At 43.5% G+C, this 22,746-nt stretch overlaps 1 protein-coding gene and 1 pseudogene across 1 annotated transcript; both read left to right on the forward strand.

The window, feature by feature from the left end:
• Positions 1-240: 240 nt before the first annotated feature.
• PNN (pinin, desmosome associated protein) lies at positions 241-12,226 on the forward strand. Its single transcript, XM_088471334.1, has 9 exons — positions 241-406; positions 5,430-5,507; positions 5,672-5,740; positions 6,540-6,612; positions 6,706-6,800; positions 8,127-8,202; positions 8,783-8,938; positions 9,016-9,154; positions 10,769-12,226. The coding sequence occupies exons 1-9, from the start codon at positions 294-296 to the stop codon at positions 12,034-12,036; spliced, it is 2,067 nt and encodes a 688-aa protein (XP_088327460.1). The 5' UTR covers positions 241-293; the 3' UTR covers positions 12,037-12,226.
• A 5,583-nt stretch (positions 12,227-17,809) lies between these two features.
• LOC148525115 (U6 spliceosomal RNA) lies at positions 17,810-17,904 on the forward strand (annotated as a pseudogene).
• Positions 17,905-22,746: the final 4,842 nt, after the last annotated feature.

The raw sequence follows: 22,746 nt of genomic DNA on the forward strand, positions 1-22,746 counted from the left end.
TTGTGATCTGTAAAGAATCAGGCCCTGTGCTCTCTTTTGGTGGGAAAGCCATAAACAGTGACAGCAGTACTGTCATAATGATAGGTATAGGGAACTAGCACACGTGGGGGTTTTCCAACGTCTAGCCAGCTAGGGGCGGGTCTCCCTGCCACGCCCCCGCCCCCGGATTGGTCAGCACGGTGGGAGCGGGAGGTCATGCCCTCACCGACGCCATTTCCCCTTTCTCTCGGACGCGCCTGTAATTCATCTGCACAACCCGGAAGTGACTGGGAGACGGGAGTTGGGAGGACAAGATGGCGGTCGCCGTGCGCACCCTGCAGGAGCAGCTGGAGAAAGCGAAGGAAAGCTTGAAGAACGTCGACGAAAATATTCGGAAGCTGACCGGCCGGGACCCCAGCGACACCAGGTGAGGAGGAGGAGGCCCCTGTGGGCGCGGCGGAGGCCCGGGCCTGGCTGCAGGCGTACCAGAGCCGCGTGGCCCCGCACCTCAGACACAGGCTGCACGGTGTGGGCACCGTTTGTATGAGGGGGGTGAACCCTTATGATGTTACTGTCCAGTCTAGCCCTGGGCCGGACCCAGGAGCTGGCGCAGCTGCTACATGTGCGTCCCATAGATAGTCACTGGGAATGGCCGCACGGAGCGCACTCATTCATTTGCCTGGGTAATGGTAATATCCTTCCCCTGTCTTATGTGGGGTCCCTTTACTGTGGCATAACCCGTCCTAGCCTATTGTGTGGCTTTCCACATTTGTAAACTTATGATTGAATGAAACAGGGTTAGGAATGCCTGTGCTATGGCCTCTTCCATGTATTGCAGATGGTATGTTGCGGTGTAAAACAGTGCAAAGTGGGTGTGAATGTGAACGGTTAGTGTAGTGGTCAACATTGCGCCACTCCAGCCATGAGGTCGAGTTCTTTTCCTGCCCACAGACCTATCTGTGTGGAATTTGTATGTTCTCTCCATGTCTGTGGATTTCCTCTTACACTGTGGTTGGTTATTTGGCTTCTGACAGAAGAATGAACAGTAATATGTATGTATGGTAGGGAATATAGGTTGTAAGCGCTCCTGGGTCAGACTGATCTAAGTGAAATAGTCACTCTGTAAAATGTGTGTGCTCTATAAATAACTGATAAGTATTTAGGGCCAATTGTAAAATCACAATCTTCCTCTGACCATTGGAGCGCTGCAGGAATGTGTGACAATGCAACTTTAAACACTTTCACGTTCAAATTTATTGGCGCTTTTTTGTCCCTGGCTTAACATGAGCTGAAAAGTCTGCATACAGCAATATTTGTTATAGGGGTTCAGATTGAAATCGGATAGGTCTGGACAAGTGCAAATTTTTGGCTCTGGTTATTGACTACACAGGTCTGCCCTCTTAAAAGCTGCACTACCAGCTAGAATTTATTTTTACGGATGTGCTGGGTACGCACTAGGACAATCTGCCATCCTATCTAAATAATAGTAAGTGCATATACACTTACCAATCGTCCGCCCAATGTGTCGTGCCTGACGTCACTACTGCGCAGGCATTTGCATGTGCCTGTCCAGTTGTGATATCAGTAACCTGTGGCCTCTGAAGCAAGTGTATGGGCGGTTGGCTGATATCTGCCATCAGCTGTGCTGCACCCGCTGTTTTAGTAGGGTGCCACGCCCTGCCCGATTTTAAAACTCTAAAATGCACCCTGCCTTTATGGCGGCTCCCTGCTGAAACAGCCGGCTAGCTGCTGTCCCCACCTGTGGGTTGGGAAAGTTGCCGTGAAACAATCGCCGTCAGGTGAATAGGTGCCATGCGCATGCTTACGGCATCTGTTGACACTGCAGGGATAGCTTTGGGGCTTCCCAGCATCTTTGAGTGCTCGGCACACCCCCTACAGTGATGAAAAGGGGATGCGTCTTGTGGACACGCCCCCTTTTTGGATGCGTACATGTCTTCGGCATGCGCATTAGTGCCCTTTTTACACACAGGCGCCCTGCCCCACTCCAGCCCTAGAGTGAATACTTCTACATCCCCTTACATCCACATGGTTTTTATGTAGAATGTTTTCTAAGGTAGTGCAGTTTTTACAAGATCATGCTGGCTCTTTAAATTTTTTATTTTTTTTCCACCCTTGGCTTAAAGTATGAATTGTAAATGGTAATTCTGCTTAGTTAAAATATAATGTATACTTTATGGTCTATACAACATACTATTAAATATACTCACAAATCACTCATGTATGAATAAGGAAAGCAGCAGTTGGTAATTTTCTGTAGAGAAGACAGTCTTCTATAAACTAATGGACCGTACACATGGTCAGATCAGACAGCTATCAGAGATCGTTGTCTGATCAACCAGCATGTGCTGGATGATAGTTATCGAACATCCAACACATGCTCCATTCCCCCAACTACTATAATGACCCTCGATCGAGGGTCCCTATAGTAACCGGGCTAACTTGGTAGATATCGACCAGGTTGGCCTGCATGCACGGACGATGGTCGATATCGACCATCCGTGCCTGCGCATTGTTTGGTCGTATGAGGGGGCAAAAAAAAGGTTAATTTAAACGATCAAGCGATATCGTTATCGTTTAAATTGACCAAGAAATCTGACTGTGTATGCACCTTTTAGTTTTATTGCGTCAGATTCTGGCAATTAGAAGTTGGGGTACAGCAGCTTAATGTTGATGAGTTTTGACCATACACGTGTGTTACCTTAATCTGAAGTCACAGAAGGTACATTAATCCTGGTCAGATCATATAAGGCACATTTATCACAGTCGGACGATATCTGCCATACACTGTTCAAAGAGGACATCGTCCAAATAGGTTGGTCAGTAATACATGTCGACACTTTATGAATCCAATTCATGTGTTGATCAGGAGCTATTATATTTGTGGCCCATATTTATTAGTTTGTGGACTTTTTGTAGCGGGTATAGGCTTGGCAGTAACAAAAATAAAAAGGAATAAAGCTCCATGTAATTCACCCTTTTACAATGACTGAATAATCCCGGGGTGATATACGTGAACGCGCATCAACCCGGGATTTTTGTTACTGTAAACGGGAAATCCTAGTCCAGTGACCCGGGGATCCGGCCTCGCTTGCTTGCAGGGATGAGCACGGGCCGTTCTCGTGTCACCCTGCAGTGTAAACTGCACAACCCAGGTCGCGCCGCATACTAGTGTCCACTGAAGCCAGCTTCGTCCCGACCAGAACGGAGCAGCGCGCCCCACCTACCCTCCGGACCGCTGCGGAGTAAGATAAGGGTCATGGAGGGGGAGGGCGGGGAAGAAGCGCTGCTCACCTGCACCGGACAGCTGGGTCAGTGTTGACCCGTTGTGAACGGTGCTGACCTGGGCATAGCGGGTTGGCGCCGTGGTGTAAAAGGTGGTCTGATCCGGGTTGGAAACGTGCTCCAAATCCTGGGTCAGACCCGGGACTTTGGTGTAAAAGGGGTATAAGCACCGCTCCAGTTTATTGGCTAGAATATGAAATAGGCACTTAAAGCTCCCATCAGACGTATCACTCTTAATAGTATGAATGGCTGCACCTTGCAATGTGCTTTCCTTATGTTTTAATGAGAATACTGTATTTAAATAACCCTGTCTGTAGACACAACACTTATTTCAGCAACCAATTTGCACAGTTAATCCTCATACACACTGGATGCTAATTTGTAGCAATAAACTCTTGCTTATTAAATGTGCTTTAACATTCAAAGTCAATAAAACATATGAATCTAGTGCTAGTGAACCTGTGTACACACTGACGTATGTATACATTACATAGCATTGATTTTGGTGTTCCCTGCAGTGCAGAGATCTGTCAGTGCTTGGTAAAATACGATGGAGGTATCTGAGAATGCTTATTAGGTACATATGGTACATTTTGCAGCTGTGAACCATTAAGAAGGTTCTTCTAAGGCTCTGTTGTTAGTGATGAGAGTTCAAACCTTTGCTACCGTGGTGTATGTATGAGCCCTTAGGCCAGGGATATTCAACATGCGGCACTCCAGCTGCTGTGGAACAACACATCCCAGCATGAACTGCTACTGTTTTATTCCCCAAGAGCAAAACTCGTGCAGGTCATTTGTATTTCCACAGCAGCTGCAGGGTCGCAAGTTGAATACCCCTGCCTAAAGCGAGTACACAGTGATCACTCGGCTAATTGAGTAAAGTCTCCCGATCAGCCGCGTAATGTGTCCCCAACTTGACCCTCTGTGAGCCCACTGCGAGTCCTGTGCTAGTAATAGCTCAGTGTGTACAGGCTTCTATGGGCTTGTGAGGTCAGTCCGATAATTATTACACAGCACATAAGATGCGACCTCCTGATCCCGACCATTGCAGTGAGCATTTTAAACCATTTGTCGGTGAACGGTCCTGCATACTCGCTTATACAATCCTCTGCCCGATTACCCGCTATCGGGGGATCGGGCCGAGGATTGTATAGGTGTGTACCCAGTTTCAGACAGATCAACATTTTTATTTTTTTTGTCTCTGATTTTATCAAGTGATCTGTTGCCAGAAGTGATTGGTTTGTTTTCCACTTGACAAGTTTTCCCTGCTCGTAAAAGTTTTTATATCTTCTATCTAAATGGTTACTTATTCAAGCTCTCCCCTATCAGTGTCTTTATACAATGCTTGTGTATGCTTTATAGGACAAACTGTAGCAGCCAGTCAAATTGTTACAAGACGCTCTCGCTAGTAATTGGTCATATTATATGTGGGTCGAGCAGCTCATTGACAAATAAGTTTTGCAGCAAAACTTATTTTTTTTCCCAGTACACTTGACACTTATGTGCTGGTCTAGGGTAAATACAGAAAAAACATACTTAAATTAGTCTTCATTCTAGCACCCTGCACCTGTCACAACCCGTGCAGTCCCTCTTTCTTGCCTGTGGTGTCGTTTTCTGCTCTGGTGCTTCTAGCACACTCCGCTGATGCAACAAACTACAGACGTTCCTCACTTAACGACTGAGTTCCGTTCCTACGACTAGGTCGTTAAACGAATTGGTCACTAAACGAGGAGCCATATATATTTAATACAGATAATCATTTTTATGTATTCTGAATAAAGAACTTGATACTGTAACTGTTTTACTTTGCATAACTTTCATACTGTACAGTACAATGTTATAAAAAAATAAGACATTCAGAATAACATTTTAGTCATTGTACTATGGGTTCCAGCTGGTCAGAGTGCTGGTCGTAAGTCCGAACAGTTGTTAAACGAGTAGGTTAAGTGAGGAATGTCTGTACTGAAATATAGCAGTTTGTGTTGGAAGCACCAGAGCAGAGAGCAACACCCCAGACAGGAAAGATGAACTGCACAGGTTTTAATAGGTGCAGGGTGCTAGAATGAACACTACTTTAAATTATCAGTTTGTGTTTCATGTTTGTATGAAACTATGGAGTTCATTATGTATTTGCTTTTGTGTCGCAGGCCTGCACTGGCAAGACGACTGACCATCTCAGGTCCAAATGCAATTGGAGGTAGAGGCCGTGGTGGCATTGTGCTACGGTATGTGTTTTTTATTGTCAATGTTAACAGCAAATTCTTGTATCTAAATCTGTTGAAGATTTTACTGTTATGTTTCTCTTGGTATTTAAGGGTCTACCTTTTTTGTTATGCGAGTTCAGTTGTCAGTTCTGGTAGCATGTTACATTATTTTTTCTCATCCTTAGGCGTGGACTCTCGGATAGTGGAGGAGGACCCCCAGCCAAACAGCGGGACTTTGAAGGTGCACTGAGCAGGTGAAGAATTAATTTATTTTGTGAATAATGATTATTGGGCTTATGTTCTAATCTATTTGTTGGTTTATCACAGTTTAATATAAAATAGCTATTCAACTTATTATGGCTGTAAAATTCCAAATTAAAATGAGTCCAGACTATTTAATTTGATTTTCTGCACTTTCTACCAGCCAAAGAGCCTGGTTTTATGAAATACTGGACTTTTATTTAGTTCTGCTTAGCATTAGCCTAATTATTACACATACAGTATTTTTTGTTAAAGTTAAATGCGAATGTGTATTCTAGTTTGTCGGCTTGTGTGCAGCTATTTTTTTCATTTCTAGGGGGGTAATGTAATGGTTTTTGCTTGACAGAGAATTTTAATTTGTGCTCTGTTCGGGCGCAATAGCCGCAGGTGCTTCTGCTCACTGCCTCCTGAGGTGGCAAGCAGAAATGTGCGATAAGTTTGTGGTTTTGGCGCCATAACCAGGACTTTAGATGGAGTTTAACCGTTTTATGCTGACTAAACCCAGTCTAATTGGGTGAGACCAGCACAATAATTAATGGGCGTGCGCCCATTAATTAGCATGGCTAAAAAATCAAATGAGTGCTCCATCAGGCGCCCAGCACAGACAGCCCCTAGCACTAACAATTGAATCACCCCCTTTGTTTTTGTGTTTTGCAGGTTTTTTTTTTTTTTTGTGACCTTTTTGAGTTGGGTTAAATTTTTTCCTCTTTATTTTGTTTTTGACTGTTTCCAGATTTACCTGTCATTAAAAGGAAAGTGCAGTGTTCTGTAACCTCCATTACTTTTTCTCAGGCTGAGTGGGGATCGTCGGCAGCGGAGAGAGTCACGCCAGGAAAGCGACGCTGAGGAGGAGGATGATAAAAAAGTACGTTAGGTTTCCTTGGGAGTGTGTAAACATTTAAATGTAAACATTTAAGCTAAGCGTTTTAATTAATGTGCTTTTTTTTTTTTCACGCAGCCAGCGTTGCAGTCCTCAGTTGTTGCTACCTCCAAGGAACGTACACGCCGAGATCTTATACAGGATCAGAACATGGATGAAAAAGGAAAGCAAAGGTAATTTCTCCCCATACTGACATATGATGGTGAGTGCATTGTCTAAATGCAGAGTTCACTAGTATTGATGCATTATGTACAGTGTAACAGATTTATAAATCACTGTGCCGGGATAGCTCACGATTAAACACTCATTATAAAGGCTCATATTATAAGAGATCCATACTAGACACTGTCATTCAGACCATGGGCCCTTTTATTAGAAGCAGTGGTCAATAATTGTCTATTCTGAATGCAAATATTGGAGGGGTGGGAGGGATTCAATTGTCTTTGGGGTGCTCTAAGTAATGAAAGTCTGACAAGCAAGTAGATTGTTGCTCAGACCAGGCACGAATTTTGCGGGTGCCCACATTTCTGCTCTCAGCCTCCTGATGTGGCAAGCTCAAATGTGCAAAAAAGTCAGTCTTTTTGGTGCCCAAACGGAATGTGCGAAAAAGTCGGTCTTTTTGGTGCCCAAACGGCTTGTTTATTGTATCAAGGGGCTGAATTTAATTCAATGCGATGATGAATAGCCGTGGGAGGGACCTCCCGCAGCTGTTCAATACACCGTGCTGTTTGCCTGGTCAGGATTTGGTTAAGTCAGCGAATGCCGGTTCTTGCGACTTAACCTGGGTATTTAGTCACGAGAACCGGCATTCTCTGACTAAAGTACCTGCCGCACGGCTGTTAGCACTGCGCTAAGCCGGCAAACAGCTGTGCGCCCGCAACTTTTGTCGGATTTCTCCTCGCACACCCAGGGGGGTGCGAGAATAAATCCTTTGGCCCGCCCAAACAGCGTGGTGTATTGGATAGCTGTGGGGAGCTCCCTCCTGCAGCTATTCATCTTCGCATTGAATTGAATTTGGCCCAGTGAAACTTATTGATCCCCCTCATAACTATACAAATACTTCCAGGGTTTATCAAGTCCATCCAACAGAGCATACTTTGAGGCCTTCTGGGAGCAAGTGGCCTAATCAGTACCCCACTTAAATAGAATGATTAACCAATAACTAAGTCAATCTGATGCATTGAGAATCTTTGATCCCTATCGCTAATAAACAGTTGAATGAGCACAGGTAAAATGCAGGATAAGGCATTGACTGAAAACGTTGCACGTATGTTTCTTTTGGAACTTTCTGTGCTATCCTAAAAGTGTACAGCCTTGTTGTAGTCAGTAATATATTATCCCTTTAACAAGGCTTACAAAACACTTGCATGGGCGTTCCATCACTTTTCATGTTTACTCTTCCTTAGATTCCTGCAATTTATCACGCTTTGCAAATCAGTCTAACTGTTCATATGTTACTTAAGCTTTAATACATTGTTTCTTCCCCCTTTCCTCTGTAGAAATCGGCGTATATTTGGCCTGTTGATGGGTACCCTTCAGAAGTTTAAGCAAGAATCAAATGTTGCTACAGAAAGAGTAAGTTATTTAAACTATCTGCACTATCCCTTCTATTTTTGCTTTGTGTTTGTCAAATAGAAATATTCAGATGAATGTGCAAATTCCTCTTTCAGACACATTACTAGCTTCTGTTTCATAGTTTGCTATTAGCATTTATCATCTTTACTCTTTGAGTTCTAATGCTTATTTCCTCTCAAAGGGCTTTAAACTAGTTTGTCCCTGAATTGATATTTGTAAGTGGCCCATATACAACTTCCATTAAGTTTAATATCTGCTCAGATTTTAGATATCTTCCTGAAGTTTATTAGATGGTAGATAAGAGAAGTTGCCTGATTCGCAAGTATTCTGTAGGGTAAAGCTGGGCCTATCAGATTTATCCAGCTAGATCTTAATCATTCTTCACTATCTTGGGCGATTGGCTACTATAATTGTTTATTTTGGAGAAGTAATTATGTATGATGTATTGCTAAATACCTTTATACTACAGACCATCTCATTGGGAAATAGTTAATTTTATAGTCATATTTTCTGCTGACGCAAACTGCGTTCCATTTAAAATGATCCTAGTGACCAGAAAAATGTCATGGTCTACTTTCAGCTAAAGAGGCGGCAAGAAATTGAGCAGAAGCTTGAAGTGCAGGCAGAAGAAGAGAAGAAACAGGTGGAAAACGAGCGGCGAGAACTATTTGAGGAAAGACGTGCCAAACAAACAGAGCTGCGACTGTTGGAGCAGAAAGTAGAGCTGGCACACTTGGTGAGTAGCTGTATCTACGCTGAACATTTGCAGCGCAACTTGTGGCGTTTCTAATGTGTTATGTACCTCCATTCTAGCAAGAAGAGTGGAATGAACACAATGTCAAAATTATCAAGTATATAAGGACCAAAACAAGACCCCATCTGTTTTACACACCTGGCAGGATGTCCCCACCAACTCAAAAGTTGTTAGAGGATTCACAGAAAAAGATGAATAGTAAGTTACTTTGTACAACGTTATCTATGTGCTTTTCTAAAGCCAAAATAAGTTACTCAGTCGTTGTAACCTTGCCGTCTGTATTGAGGCATGAAGGTGGAGAAAGTCTGGGGTTTGGCTGCCAATTCTCTAGGACAGTGGTTCTTAGCCAAGTTTTCCAGCAGGTATTGAGGATTTCTGTCTGTGGAAGCAGGTGAGATAATTACTGACCAAGCAAAATAGATGCACTCACCTGTGCACGATGAAAGAAATCCACAAAACATGACCTGTTGGTGCTTGGGCTGGAGTTGAGAACCCCTGCACTAGAACACAATTTTCATCCATGTCGGTGGGTAGCTTTTCTCTGGTACGACCACTTAGGGGTCAATCCAAGTCATAGCGAGTTTGCATCTGCCAGTTTGTCTCCTGAAACTCACACACTTCGCATAAATGCTCGCTCCTGAGAATCATGCAATCCAATTAGAAATGGCAACTCGCACTAGTCTTAAGGCGCATACACACTTAACGATTGGCTCCATGAGCCATATCGTTAAGTGTTTGCCGGGCTCAATGTCGTCTAACGACATCGAGCTTATACACTGAACGATATCGTTCAGTCGCATCACCAGCAGTATCCCTGAACGTGCACAACCTGACTATCGACAGGTTGGCCTGCATGTTCAGGCAATGAAAGATATTAACGATTTGCGGGAGCTCGCATCATTAACAATATACCCTGGACGATATTGTGAACGATTGAACTAAATCGTTCACGTTATCGGCCAGTGTGTACACAGCATAAGCGATGGTGTGCGAATTCCGTACAGCATGCTACTTGGAAGAAGTGGATGAACAAGTGGGGAGGGTATCCTGGACCCCCCAAAAATGTATAATTTCATTAGCAGGACCCTATAGGAAGCTGTTAGTAGGCATAAAGAAAGTACTGGAGGTTTTTGAATGTCAAATGGCTGATTTATGCATTTATAAAAATTATAAAAGACAAACTTAATCATTTAACGGATTAAATGAGAAATGCTTAAAAAAAAAAATAGGAAAGGGTGATTTTTGGAGTATTTTAAGGCCACTACGGGTGTTTTTTTTTTTTTTTTTTTTTAATCTAAATTTTTTATTAAAAAAAAAAAAAGCTATCTTACCATTAGAATAATGTAATTAAATTTGGTGTGCCTAAACGAACGATAAAGTTGTTTTTAGGGTAATTTAAAGCCATTTTTTTAAATTTATTTTTTAGCACCCAAAAATGACATGTAATTAATAAGCTAATTGAAAACTTCTAAATGTCTAATCATTAGGGGGTTAGTCTAAGGGGTTATGCACTGTACCGACATTTTTACCTTTTAAAATAAAGTTTTTCCCTACCATCTCACTCCCTCGGGGAGATGCGCACCCAAAAAAAGAGCTTTAAAATTTGCCCTGGAAACAGCTCACACAAGCCAGCTCCGCACCTAATTGGATTGCCCCCTTAGAATTATTCTAGCCGCTTGTTTCGCAACCATGTTTTGGTTTCACATGTATCCTTTGTTGCTTGTTGTCATGGGTGGTGGTTCGTATATTTTCTGCAAACTTTTAGAATTTTGTAAACCAGTTAACTTCTATTCTATTTTTTTCCCACTACAGGTATATTTGAAAGTAGACGCGTTGAATTTGCAGAACAATTAAATAAAATGGAAGCTAGGCCTAGGCGCCATTCCATGAAAGAGCGAGATCAAGAAAAGAAGCACGAAGATGAAAATGAAGAACAGAAGGAGGATCGAGAAGATGGTAAGGTGGCTCGGCATGAGAGAGAGGAGGAGACAGGTAACCTGCCTAATGACATAGAGATGGAGGACACCTTTGAGGAAGAGAAAGATGTGAGTGTTAGTTTAACAGACCTAGAAGTGGTGCAGGAGAGTAGACTTATAGAAGATGTTGAAGACTCTAAGGCTGAGGAAAAGATAGAAGAAGAAGGTAGAGTAGAGGTGGAGGAGCCCCAGGTCAGTAAGTGGGAAGACCAGGAAGCTGAGGTTGAGGAGGATGTAAAGGAAGATGAGGAGAGGAAAGATAGTGTAGATGAGGATCAGCCACAGGCAATGGATACCAGTCAGCCAATTGTCTTTGAATTGGCAGATGACATAAACCATAGTAAGGAAGTGGAGAGTGAGGAGAGAGCCTTTGATCAGTCTGAAAATAAATTTGACGAGTCAGATCAAAAGAGTGAACCAGATCCTGACCTAGAAACTGAATCCACAGAAAGACAAGAAAAGGAACGATTGACGGAACTGATGTTCCATCCACCAACTAATTACGAGCCTCAGACAAGGCTGGAAACACACTATCGTGTGGAAGAGCAGCAGGTGATGGAAAAAGAGGAGACTGTAGTAGTAGCTGCTTCTGAGGCCCAACTAGTTCAGGTCCAGATGTTCTCCTCAGAACTGCAAGTGAAAAGGGGCAATAGGGGAAGAACTAAGAACAAAGTGGGCAAGAGCCGTAGTAGCAGCAGCAGTTCTAGCAGTAGTTCCAGCTCGAGCAGCAGTGGAAGTAGTTCTAGCAGCAGCAGTCACAGCAGTTCAAGCAGCAGTAGCAGCAGCAGTGGGAGCAGCAGCAGGGACAGCAGTAGCAGCAGCAGTAGTAGTAGCAGTGAAAGTCGCAGCCGCAGTAGAAATAGAGGGCATGTCCGAGATGAAAAACGCAGGAGAAGTGTGGAGCGAAAGCGAAGAGATGCGTCGGGCGTAGAAAGGAGTCACAAGTCTTCGAAAATCAGTAGCAGAGACTCCAAAGGATCCAAGGACAAAGGCTCTTCCAGGTCTGACCGGAAGAGAACAGTTTCGGAAGGTAGCCGGTCAGGCAAAAGATCATCAAGAAATGAGCGAGATCGTAAATCAGACAGGAAGGATAAAAGGCGTTGACAAATGAATGGTCTGTGGACTGTAGATGAACATGGTGCTGCCTTAACAATAGTGTGGTACTAATTGTTTAGGAAAGCACAATTTTTTTTTTTTGTTTTTTTTCCTTTTACTTTTTGCATTATTTTCTAATTTGGTAATTTAACAGATGTAAGCTCAAAGATCTTCAAATAAAACTGTAAATTTAATTTTTTCCCCCTTATCTTTGCCTCATTTATTTGCTAGCCTGTGCTTTAATACTTTAATATGACCACACCATATACGTTAATTAGGAGAAATAGATTTCTTAAAGAATCCATTTATAGCTAAACTAGAGTACCATTTTGGATCCCAGTAGATAATTAACACTTCTCACTATGGCCATAAATGCCAGCATCTTTGCGTTATCCTTTGCATTTTACTGTGTTTTTTGTTTTTTTATAAATGACTGAAAGCTAGCCTTTTATGCGATACATTTTTAGAACCACCGTAGTATCCCATCCTTGCCTCTATGGTATACAGTTTTTAATTTCCCCACAATTTCCTTTTTTTTTTTTCGTTTTCGTTTTACCCCGACTTATTACTTTTAAGGGTCAACATAAGGAAATGCTGTTAATGTTGAGCACTTATTCTGGTTCTGGATTGAGCAGCATCTCAGGGTGACAATGTACTTAGATAAGAAAATGAAAGGTGTATGTACAGATCTCTTTGGTTTTTATTTTAGTAAAGTCTGTTTGGAATATGGTAAAATAGTCTCTAGTACTTGGCATAGCCAAATTATTTTGTCACCATTGTATGTTTTAAAATTTTGTAAGACTGGTTACAATTGTTGAGCTGTTATGTGCAAATAAATAATTTTTGACTAGCATTGGGCTATTTCTATTTGTCAGAGACCTGTTTTGTACAGGTTTCATTTAACTATTATGAAATGTATAATTTAAATCTCTAACTCTATGCTGTGACTTGCAGGGTAGCCCACATTGTAACTAGCGCTGACCTAGATCATTTCAGTAGGTACTGTAGCTAGTCTTTAGCCTTTATAGTCCAGTCGTATGGGTACACAGCTGACCAGCTTGCCTACTGAAATGTGTGAATTAAATTATCTAGATCAGCACTAGTTACACTGTGGGCTACTCTGTCAATAAGGGTCGCTCCTAATGGGTGGGAATTGGGTCCCGCAAGCCTTTCTCGCTGCAAACTCATACCTTGTATTGCGATTCAATTCCAAACGCGCATTGCTTTTACTGAGTAAACTTCCGTTTTTTTTTTTTCGTGCACACCCCACTGAGCAGGTAAAAAGGTAAAGAAACTATTTTAAGGTGCAAATGTCTGTACTTGGTGCATAAACTCTGGCACTCCCCTCCTAATGTATAGTCATGCACTTGGAGTGGTTTAAATAGAATACTTTGGTCAATAAACACATGTTCATGTGAATTTATCTGAAAAGCTCAATAATAGGTTGTCAGAGGTTCCCAAATGCGATCTTCAAGGCACCCAACAGTTCAAGTTTTAGAGAGATCCATGGTTGAGTAGTTAAATCAAATTGACTGGCGTATTAAGTCACCCGTGGCCAAGCATGGATATCCTTAAAACCTGGACTGTTATGGTGCTTTGAGGACAGTTTGGTAACTTCTGGGTTAAATAATGTGGGACAGGTATGTGGAGGTGTACATGATGTTGGGCTTGTATGTGAAGGTGTACATGTGGGACAGGTATCTGGAGGTGTACATGATGTGGGACAAGTATTTAGGGTGTTGCATTGATGGGAGAGTGGTTTTAGAATTTGCAGTTGGAGCTAAAAAGCTTTTTTCTCCTTCATCCACTAGGGGACACTGGAGTTCAAGACAGTGGGGTATAGACGGTGGTAGAGCAGAGCCTGGCACTTTAAATAATTCGGAAGTGTGACTGTCTCCTCCCCCTCTATGCCCCATCAGCCCCAGTTTTTAGAATGTGCCCGAGAGAGCCGGTAGCACATCAGGCTGTCTCCAGCCTTTTTTCATATTTTTTAATGTTTATTTAACAAGCATTGAGGACAGGCAGGCTGCTTACTGTGGCAGTCTGCCTGCTACGGGGGAGCCGCCGGGAGGGCGCCACACGGCTACTGCAGCCTGTGTCCGGTGACCCTGAGGAGGGGGCAATAACAAATTGAGTCATCGGACTCTGCGAGGCCACCACTGCTGACACCGGCATGTGTCCGGGTTCCTCGCCGCCCCCTCAGCCCAGCATCCCGGCCGCAGCAGTCCGTAAGTATATCCCACCACTCCTGACTAGCTGGAGTGGTGGGCCAAAAACGCTGGGCTCAGGAACAGCGCAGCGGCTGTTGCAGCCTCCTTCCCCCTGTCGGTGAACTGGCGGTGTCGGAGCTGCTTGCGTGACCCGCCGCTGCACTCTGTAGTCGGCGGCCGGGTCTCTGCTGGCCACTGGTGCCCCCTCCTGTTTGATGAGGGGAGAACCGTCTGCAGTGGGTCACTGTGAGTGCCTTTGCGTGGAGTGGTTGTGGCCGCGTCGGGGCTTGTGCCGTGGAGGCTCCGGCGACTGCATTGACGGGCGCGCTTGGACGCCGCTTCGGCGCGGCTGTCTGTGGTCTGGCGGCTGCTTGGCGGCTGTCGGTTGTCGCTACGCCAGGGCTTGCGCAAGCGCCGGCGCCGGGTTGGTCTCCCGCGTGGCTGTTGTGGGCGCGCTTGGACAGCCATGTTCTCCCTCTTGTGGAGGAGGAGACTCTGCACCGCTGATCATGAAGCGCTGACAGGCCGTCGAGCGCGCAGTAGCCCTCCCAAAATGAAGATGGAGGTGTAGCGCCAAATGCCTGCCATTAGCGGGAACTGTAACGAAGTTAGCGCTATTCCCCGCGGTGCGGAGGCGTGGCTTAGGTCCGGCGGCCATTACTACTCCTGGGGAGCAGGTGCCGCAATTGCTTCTAAGCCGCTCGCTTAGTTGGCGCGCAGTACAGCGCAGGTTTACACTCTTGGCAGTGCAGAGAGAGGTTTGGGCCCCTGTAGAGGCTACACCCACTGTAACCTTAAATACCAATTCCGCTACTGCAGCTAGTACAAGGTAGCCTAATGTAATATGACATGCCTACATGGGCAAGTATGTGTTTATACATGTATGTATATGCGGGGCCTTCCTGCATGTGTATGTATTTGTGTGTGGGTATGTATTTGTGTGTGTGTATGTATGTATATATATATATATATATATATATATATAATCTGTTATTGCCAGTATTGTCTACTGAATTGATGGTGCAGCGGAATACGCTGTGCAGTGTAGAATCTGTTAAAGGAATAACAAAATGTATATATGTATAACTCCCCTGTGCATAGCAGTAGCATATATGGGCAGCGGCAGAATCTAGATAGAACCTGGTTTGGTCTCTAATAGTATACTGCTGGAATAGATTATGCTGAGGCATACTGAGCGAATTACAAATCTATGCACGCAGTGTAGCAGTCTTCCTGCTTACTGAGTTACGCAGCGGCAAGGTCCATATAGAACTTGAATTGTGGTCAGATTCCACAATGAATTGTTAGAGAGAGCACTGCAAAACAGTCGGACCCATAACTATCCTAACTGCTGCCCTACGTCATTGTGATGTTACTGTGTAGAGGATAGTTATAACCATTTTACGATTGTCTATCTCAAAATGGCTGCAGGAGTCTGTTTGATTAAGTTTTACTCAGTACTCATATTAAAGAGCAGCACCTCTACATATCATGGGTCCTGCCGCCACTATTATAGAGTGAGTGTCCGGGTACCCTGACACTAGCTCAGGGAGGAACATGCCGCAGCCTAATACATAGGCTGTGTCCATGTCACTTACCCTCCGCATGATCTGCCGATTGATCTATATCTGTGTCAAATAGACCTGTATACATCAGTATACTGCACTGAGGTCGTCACTTTGATTCCCACTTTGAAAAAGCGGGTTCAACTGGAGCTCAAATGGCTCACCCGATAAGGCGAGTACACCAGTGACAGAAGGGTCCCAGGATCGAAACCAGTCTGGGACATCACGCTGTTAAAATATCCTGCCCCCTTACGCCGTAGCAGAATGATGGCCACACGCGGCACATGAGCAGTCTCCCTGCGTGGAGGTAAGCCACATGTATGTATATATTTGTATTTTATACATAAGCCCTACTTTAGAACGTACACATGTCTGGAGTGAAGTTTGTCCTTGGCTCAACCAAGGTCTTGGCTCAGTTCATTCCATGGCTCTACCTGTTGCTCATGTTAAATATTATTGTCACCTATTGATCTTGATGTAGGTACGCGTATAGTATCGCTTTTTATCCTTACCGTAAAGGCAGAGGAGGATCTGTTAGCAGTTTTGTCTGATACCTAGCATATTTTAAAAGAAGGATCCTGCGATTGGAGACTGGACTCTCCTGATGCGGTAGTTTGGTACAATAACTACATCCATATACCGTATATATAATATGGTGGCTCTATAGACTAGAGTCATGTTCTGCAGCTTACATTGTGATAATCACAATTCCCTCAGGCATTGCTTCTAGTATGGACCCTATGCATGTCCTGGGGCCTTCTTGTATGTCCACACTTGTATATTGTGGAGCAAACTATAGGACTCTAAGAATGCAAGATGTGCATATATGTATATATAATATAGCATGATAATCTCCTAGTGCAGGAGTCTGACAAGTGTCCTATATTGGTACTAACTCTTCCTTTCAAAGAGATTGCCTTCTCATGCAACTATGGTCTCTGGGTGTACGTGTGGATATATACTGATATATTCACATTCTTTGTATGAATATTTACTAATGATTGGGAAAACCTGTTTTTTAACCCTAAATGGGGTTATCGCTACAGATATATCCTTCTTACTTGGGATAATTAAGGCACTCTATGTCTATGTACAGGTGCCTTTCTCAGTATAGGTTCTAGTACTCAAGATTATTGTTTGTCAATATCTCAATTAAATGAGGCTATAAAGTGGCCCCTAGATACACTTCCTATCAGTACATGGGGAATCCAGGTTCTACACCATCCTCAGGACCTAACTGTTTAAATGACAACAGACTGCAGTTACTGCTCCTGTGCCTGAAGGCCTAGGGCCACCCGCCGAATAGGCAGGGTCAGGCCTGGCTTGATTAGCTGGGTGAGTATCAAGTAAATCCTTGGACCTGCGGTTCAATTTTGAATCCTTCCCGTTGTGATCACTATAACTTTCAAGGGTCACTGGTGGGGATCCATCATCAAATATGTAAAATTTCTGTGTGTATCTTTACCGGTACAAGGTCTTATATAAATCCGCCTTTAACTAATATGCACTTCACCATTATAAGTATGAATGTACTGATACACTAGCAGACCGTATTTGGGGTATATGTATAATCTCTATATGTATACACATCCCTAATGTAACAAGCTCAGGTTTAGAGTCCTGTTGTACAACCTTCTTGTCTCCACTAACAATTTGCTAGTTTTCTACAGTATTTCCTAAGACAACATCGTCAGACTGAAGTCCGTGCTGTAGAGCATTGGTTTTTAGCCCACTGAACTACTCTCTATACCTGACGTGACGGGTTGCTGTGAGAGGGAAAGGGTCAGTGACATTCTACATAGCGTCTAGAGGGATTCTGGTTACTCACAGGTAAGCGGTACCTCACTAATTCCTCAGAAGAGGCTACTATTTCATGCAACCTGGCATTACAAGTCTCCCTTCCGCACCCTAGCTGCAGTCCTAGCAGCCATCCGCTCTCGTAATCAGTTGGCTCTACTACACTTTAGAGCTTTCCTGGTGTGTGGGTGCATAGTTCCAACATTGAGAGTGCTCGCTTCGACAGCACATATTCTAAAGATTGGAACGATACAGAGAAGATTTGCAAGGATGACACGCATTTTCGTGAAGCATTCCATACTTAATTGTCACTTTATTCTACTAGAATTTGTTGGAGTTATAAAGGACTGTAGCACTTCTATGGACTAAGGCACTTCTTTACATTAAAGTGTGCGGTCATTATGTTCTGCACTGGGAGCCTGGTTCCTGTTCAGTATCTTTGGATATTTTCATCACACTGAAAGGTATCTGATGGGTACCTTTATGGTTGTCCTAGTAGCCTTGCTGTATGGGATGCTTCCATATATATTGGTAGCTCTCCCTGGGTGGCTGTTGCATCCGTGCTTTTTAACTGCCAGGGTTTCCGGGTTGTTTTTCATACTATGTTCGGGCCAGCAGTTTGTACTGACTACGCACTTCCATCATGAGGGACGTTGTCTGTTGTTTGGGGTCGTTGCTGTGGTTTTCTTTTCAGGCCGGCACAGGGCGTGTGCCGTATAGTCCCCGCCTGAGGTGCCCCATACACGAGTTTGAGACCCGCCCCAAGCTGTAGTGACGTCTCTATAGGCAGGCAACTGATGAGCTGCCAGACACTCTGCCAGTGGTCTGGTATGGGGATTTATAACTGCAGGGTTTCCGTTGCTGTTTGATCTTTCTGTTCAGAGTGGTGGTACTGCTGTCTGACCCTCTGAAAGAATTGAGACCACAATTCCTTTAAAAGCCGCCTCTGCCTCATACCCAGTGGGATCTCTATTTGTTGGAGACTTCCTTCTGCTGGTTGACAACCTTGTAGTAGTTGGGCCTCGAGAATGGTCCAGGGCGACTGTTCGGTCTTGACTTTTTCCTCCCTGTATACTCTTGTTAGGAGTCTGTGGCAGGATCAGCTCTGTATCTGTAAATTGGTATTATTATACGTATATCTATATGTATTCTGTCCAGCACTGCTGGAGGTCTGCTGTCGGCGACTGATACAGCTTCCTATGTTCGACTATGGTTCGGACTTGGTCTGTTTTCAGCTGGGTTTACGCTGTTTTAGATGTTTTCATCTGCGGGTGTTCTTTCGCTAGCTGTTGTTCCATTCGCATTACGCTGTAAGTTGTGGAATTTCTGTGGCTGTTTAGCAAGGAGTTTTGATTGTCTCCTCTGCTCTGCGACACTTGATCCTCGGCTCTTGCCTTTCCATTGGGCCTACGGTTCTTGGCGATCCTGGTTTTCGGTTTTGCCAAAGGGTCTGCAAGTCCTCCGCGCTTCCCACCCGGGAGGTTGGCTTTGGGACGTCCCCACTGTCTTGAACTCCAGTGTCCCCTAGTGGATGAAGGAGAAAACAGGATTTTGGTACTTACCGATAAATCTCTTTCTCCGATTCCACAGGGGACACTGCACGCCCGCCCAGCGCTGCGTACCTGCTGTGTTTCGTTCCTTATATGGTTGTGTGACTACATGTGTTCCCTGCAGTGGGTTCCTCGGTTCTCCTTCAGTCGGTCTTGTTCCGTTCTGTGGTCTTCTCCTTCTCCTCGTTTTCCTGTTGTCCTCCGTCTCTTCTCGGGCTCAGTTCCTAAACTGCGGCTGATGGGGCATAGAGGGGGAGGAGCCAGTCACACTTCTGAATTATTTAAAGTGCCAGGCTCTGCTCTACCACCGTCTATACCCCACTGTCTTGAACTCCAGTGTCCCCTGTGGAATCGGAGAAAGGGATTTATCGGTAAGTACCAAAATCCTGTTTTCCCCACGTTTTTACAAAATGGTAATAAAACACTGAAAATCTCTAAAAGTAAGTAAATAAAAAAAATTCTGTACTTAAATTTTATTTTTCCACCATTAATAAAGTACAAAAAACAGCCATTTAAGAACCTCCAGTACTTTCCTTATGGCCACTCATAGCCATCTATATGGTCCTGCTATCTCAGTTGTCGCATTTTTTTTGTGGTCCAGGATGGCATCCCTTCTTTTTCATGCACTTTTGGGGGACAGCAGCGCAACATCGCCACAAGTAACATTTCTAATTGAATCTTGCATTTCTGTAGTGCACGCATTTACGCAGTGTGTTCGGGTTTCATGATACAAACTCGTTCCTAATTGAATTGACTCCGTAGCTTAGAGTTAAAAGAATGATGTGTTGAATAACTGAACTCTACATACCAAATAAATGGTGAACAGCGAATGTTGTATAAATGCTGTGATAAAACCACCGTTCAGTTTGGAGAAAAAAAAAAGCGACCACTATATAGAGCCCCACGGTATTAGACCTCTCGATGCTCAGAGTTGCACAGAATGAGTCAGTTATAAAAGCATTCCTAATAAAGACTACCGAAAAATACTTAACCGTTAAAGGTTGATACAGGTATATGCCATAACCTCTTTTGTGTAAACATTACCCTAACCAGCTCAAACCAACAATGGCTAATGGATCTTAATTGATCTTGTCAACAAATTCTAAATCGTTGTATAGTCACAAATGTATTAGGGTAACGGTAGGTGGGCAATAGTTTAATGCCGCGATAACTGCCACAATACAGTATGTTATGGGATTAACTGTTATACGTGGCTAATTATTCTCTGCCACAGATGATAATATTGGAGGTGTACACTGAGAATTCTCCAACTGACTAATTATAAAAAGTCAATATAAAAAATATCAAACCTAAAGAAACACATGAGAACCCAGCCCCACATTAAGAGGAGCTACCTACAAACCTCTCTGGATCTTGATTTCTGTGATACCTAATGCATTCAATGGCAGTCAAATGACAACATCCATACATAAAGGTGATCTACAAGGGAAAATAATAAACAATAGAAATAGCATTCCCACATACTTGTTAGTATTCCCCAAAGGCTGTGTATAATCACTATTCTTTTGTCTTCAGGTGATTTGTGTTAGGTACTGAAGACCAGAGGTATACCAGTTAGTTGTACGATCAAATAAAAAGAAAATATACTAGAAATATCATCCCCATAAGATGTATAGTGATCTTAGATTAATTCTCACTTATACTTATTAAACATGTTTCATGTGAACATATACCTTATGTATATTAATAATTTAAGTACCTGGCGTTGCCCGGGTTTAAATCTTCAAGTTATTAAGTTATCAATGAGTTGTATGTAACTGTCAACATTTTTACAAATAATTAGCAGCTATTCCAACACTCCCATGAGGAATGTTCTACTCGGCGCACTCCGCTGTGAGATCCGAACGGGACCCCAATCACTCAATTAGGCATCACACCAATTACCACCCCTGTGAAGTTTTTATCCAAATCCATCCAGTGAAAGTCCCAGAACAGGCTTCATGGGTCAAAGTTTGCCCAGCATACACCAACGGGAGTACCAGTTAGAGAACACTAAGGGGTATATTTACTAAAGTGAGAGTTTTTAGAAGTGAAGATGTTGCCCATAGCAACCAATCAGATTCTACTAAACATTGGCAACATCTACAGTTCTAAAAACACTCTCTTTAGTAAATATACCCCTAAAGGTGCATACACACAACAATTTTTTTTTTTTAACTATCGATAACTATATCGTTCAATTGTTTAAAAATTGTTCACTTTCTACACTTCTTGATGCTCATAAACTCAACCCCACTTCTGACTTACTACGTCAGATTGATTCTACCCGGGGCCAGCTAAATACCCTGCTTTCTCGGAAAGCTGCCTCCATCCTACAAAAACATCAGCAACGCTTCTACGACAAAGCTGACAAGGCTGACTCAATGCTAGCTAGAAAGTTAAGAAAGAAACGTGCCCTGAATTTAATTGATAAAATTCACTCCCAGAGATCTGATTCCGATATTTATGATCCCCTGGCAATTGTTAAAGAATTTAGACAGTTCTATACCTCATTATATAATCTTCCGTCCCCTTCTCAAGACACCCCTCCCCGATATGCTGACCTGGAGGCATACCTAGCTGACACCCCTCTCCCTAAGCTGTCCCAGCCTCATCTTTCCTCTTTAAATGCTGACATTACGCAGGACGAAGTATGGGCAGCCATCAAATCCATCAAAGACTCCTCTGCCCCTGGCCCCGACGGTTTCTCGGCTCAATACTGCAAAAAAATTTGCCGAAGACTTAACTCCCCATTTAACAGACTTCTTTAATAAAGTATTGTGGTGCATCATTCGACTCCGTTACGACTCAAGCAAATATTGTGGTAATACCAAAACTCGGGAAAGACCCCTCACTTTGCTCTAGTTATCGCCCTATCTCTCTACTCAATGTGGACATAAAACTGTATGCTAAAATTTTGGCCACTAGATTAAATCCCCTTCTGCCATCCCTAATTCACCCTGACCAGGTGGGTTTTGTCCCCGGACTCCAAGCCCCGGACAATTTTAGGAGAACTATCGACTTAATACACACCATTCATGAGGTCAGAACTTACTCATTACTGATGTCATTAGATGCCGAGAAGGCCTTCGACCGCATCTCATGGCCATTCATGTTTGGTGTCCTTGGGTCGATGGGCTTCTCTGGCAAATTTCTTCAAGGTCTCTCGGCCTTATATCGCTCTCCCTCAGCCACCATCTCTGCTAATGGCTCTACTTCAACCCCATTCAGTATATCTAATGGCACCCGTCAGGGCAGTCCCCTCTCACCACTTATTTTTGCCCTTATAATAGAACCCCTGGCTGCTAGAATTCGTGCAAACTCAGATATATCCGGAGTGTTGGTCGGGTCCACGGAACACAAATTAGCTTTATATGCGGATGACATCCTGTTGTCCATTTCGCGCCCGCTCACTTCGCTTCCCCCTACTTTGACTGAACTTGAAATTTATAGTTATTTTTCGGGTTATAAAATTAACTTGGATAAAACGGAAGTCCTTGACTTTTATCTTCCACAAAATGATAAAACCTTCTTGGAACAACTCTTTCCATTTAAATGGCACCTCCAAAAAATTAAACATCTGGATATTTTTATAAC

The sequence above is a fragment of the Taudactylus pleione genome, unplaced genomic scaffold (assembly GCF_031769625.1).
Source record: "Taudactylus pleione unplaced genomic scaffold, aTauple2 ptg000113l, whole genome shotgun sequence".
Classification (NCBI taxonomy): Eukaryota; Metazoa; Chordata; class Amphibia; order Anura; family Myobatrachidae; genus Taudactylus; species Taudactylus pleione.

Excerpts from the sequence above, each read along its gene's own strand:
- PNN (XM_088471334.1), top strand. The coding sequence starts at position 294 with ATGGCGGTCGCCGTGCGCACCCTGCAGGAGCAGCTGGAGAAAGCGAAG. Across the intron at positions 5,508-5,671 it reads CGTGGTGGCATTGTGCTACG|GCGTGGACTCTCGGATAGTG; the intron begins GTATGTGTTTTT and ends TCTCATCCTTAG. Across the intron at positions 8,203-8,782 it reads CAAATGTTGCTACAGAAAGA|CTAAAGAGGCGGCAAGAAAT; the intron begins GTAAGTTATTTA and ends GTCTACTTTCAG.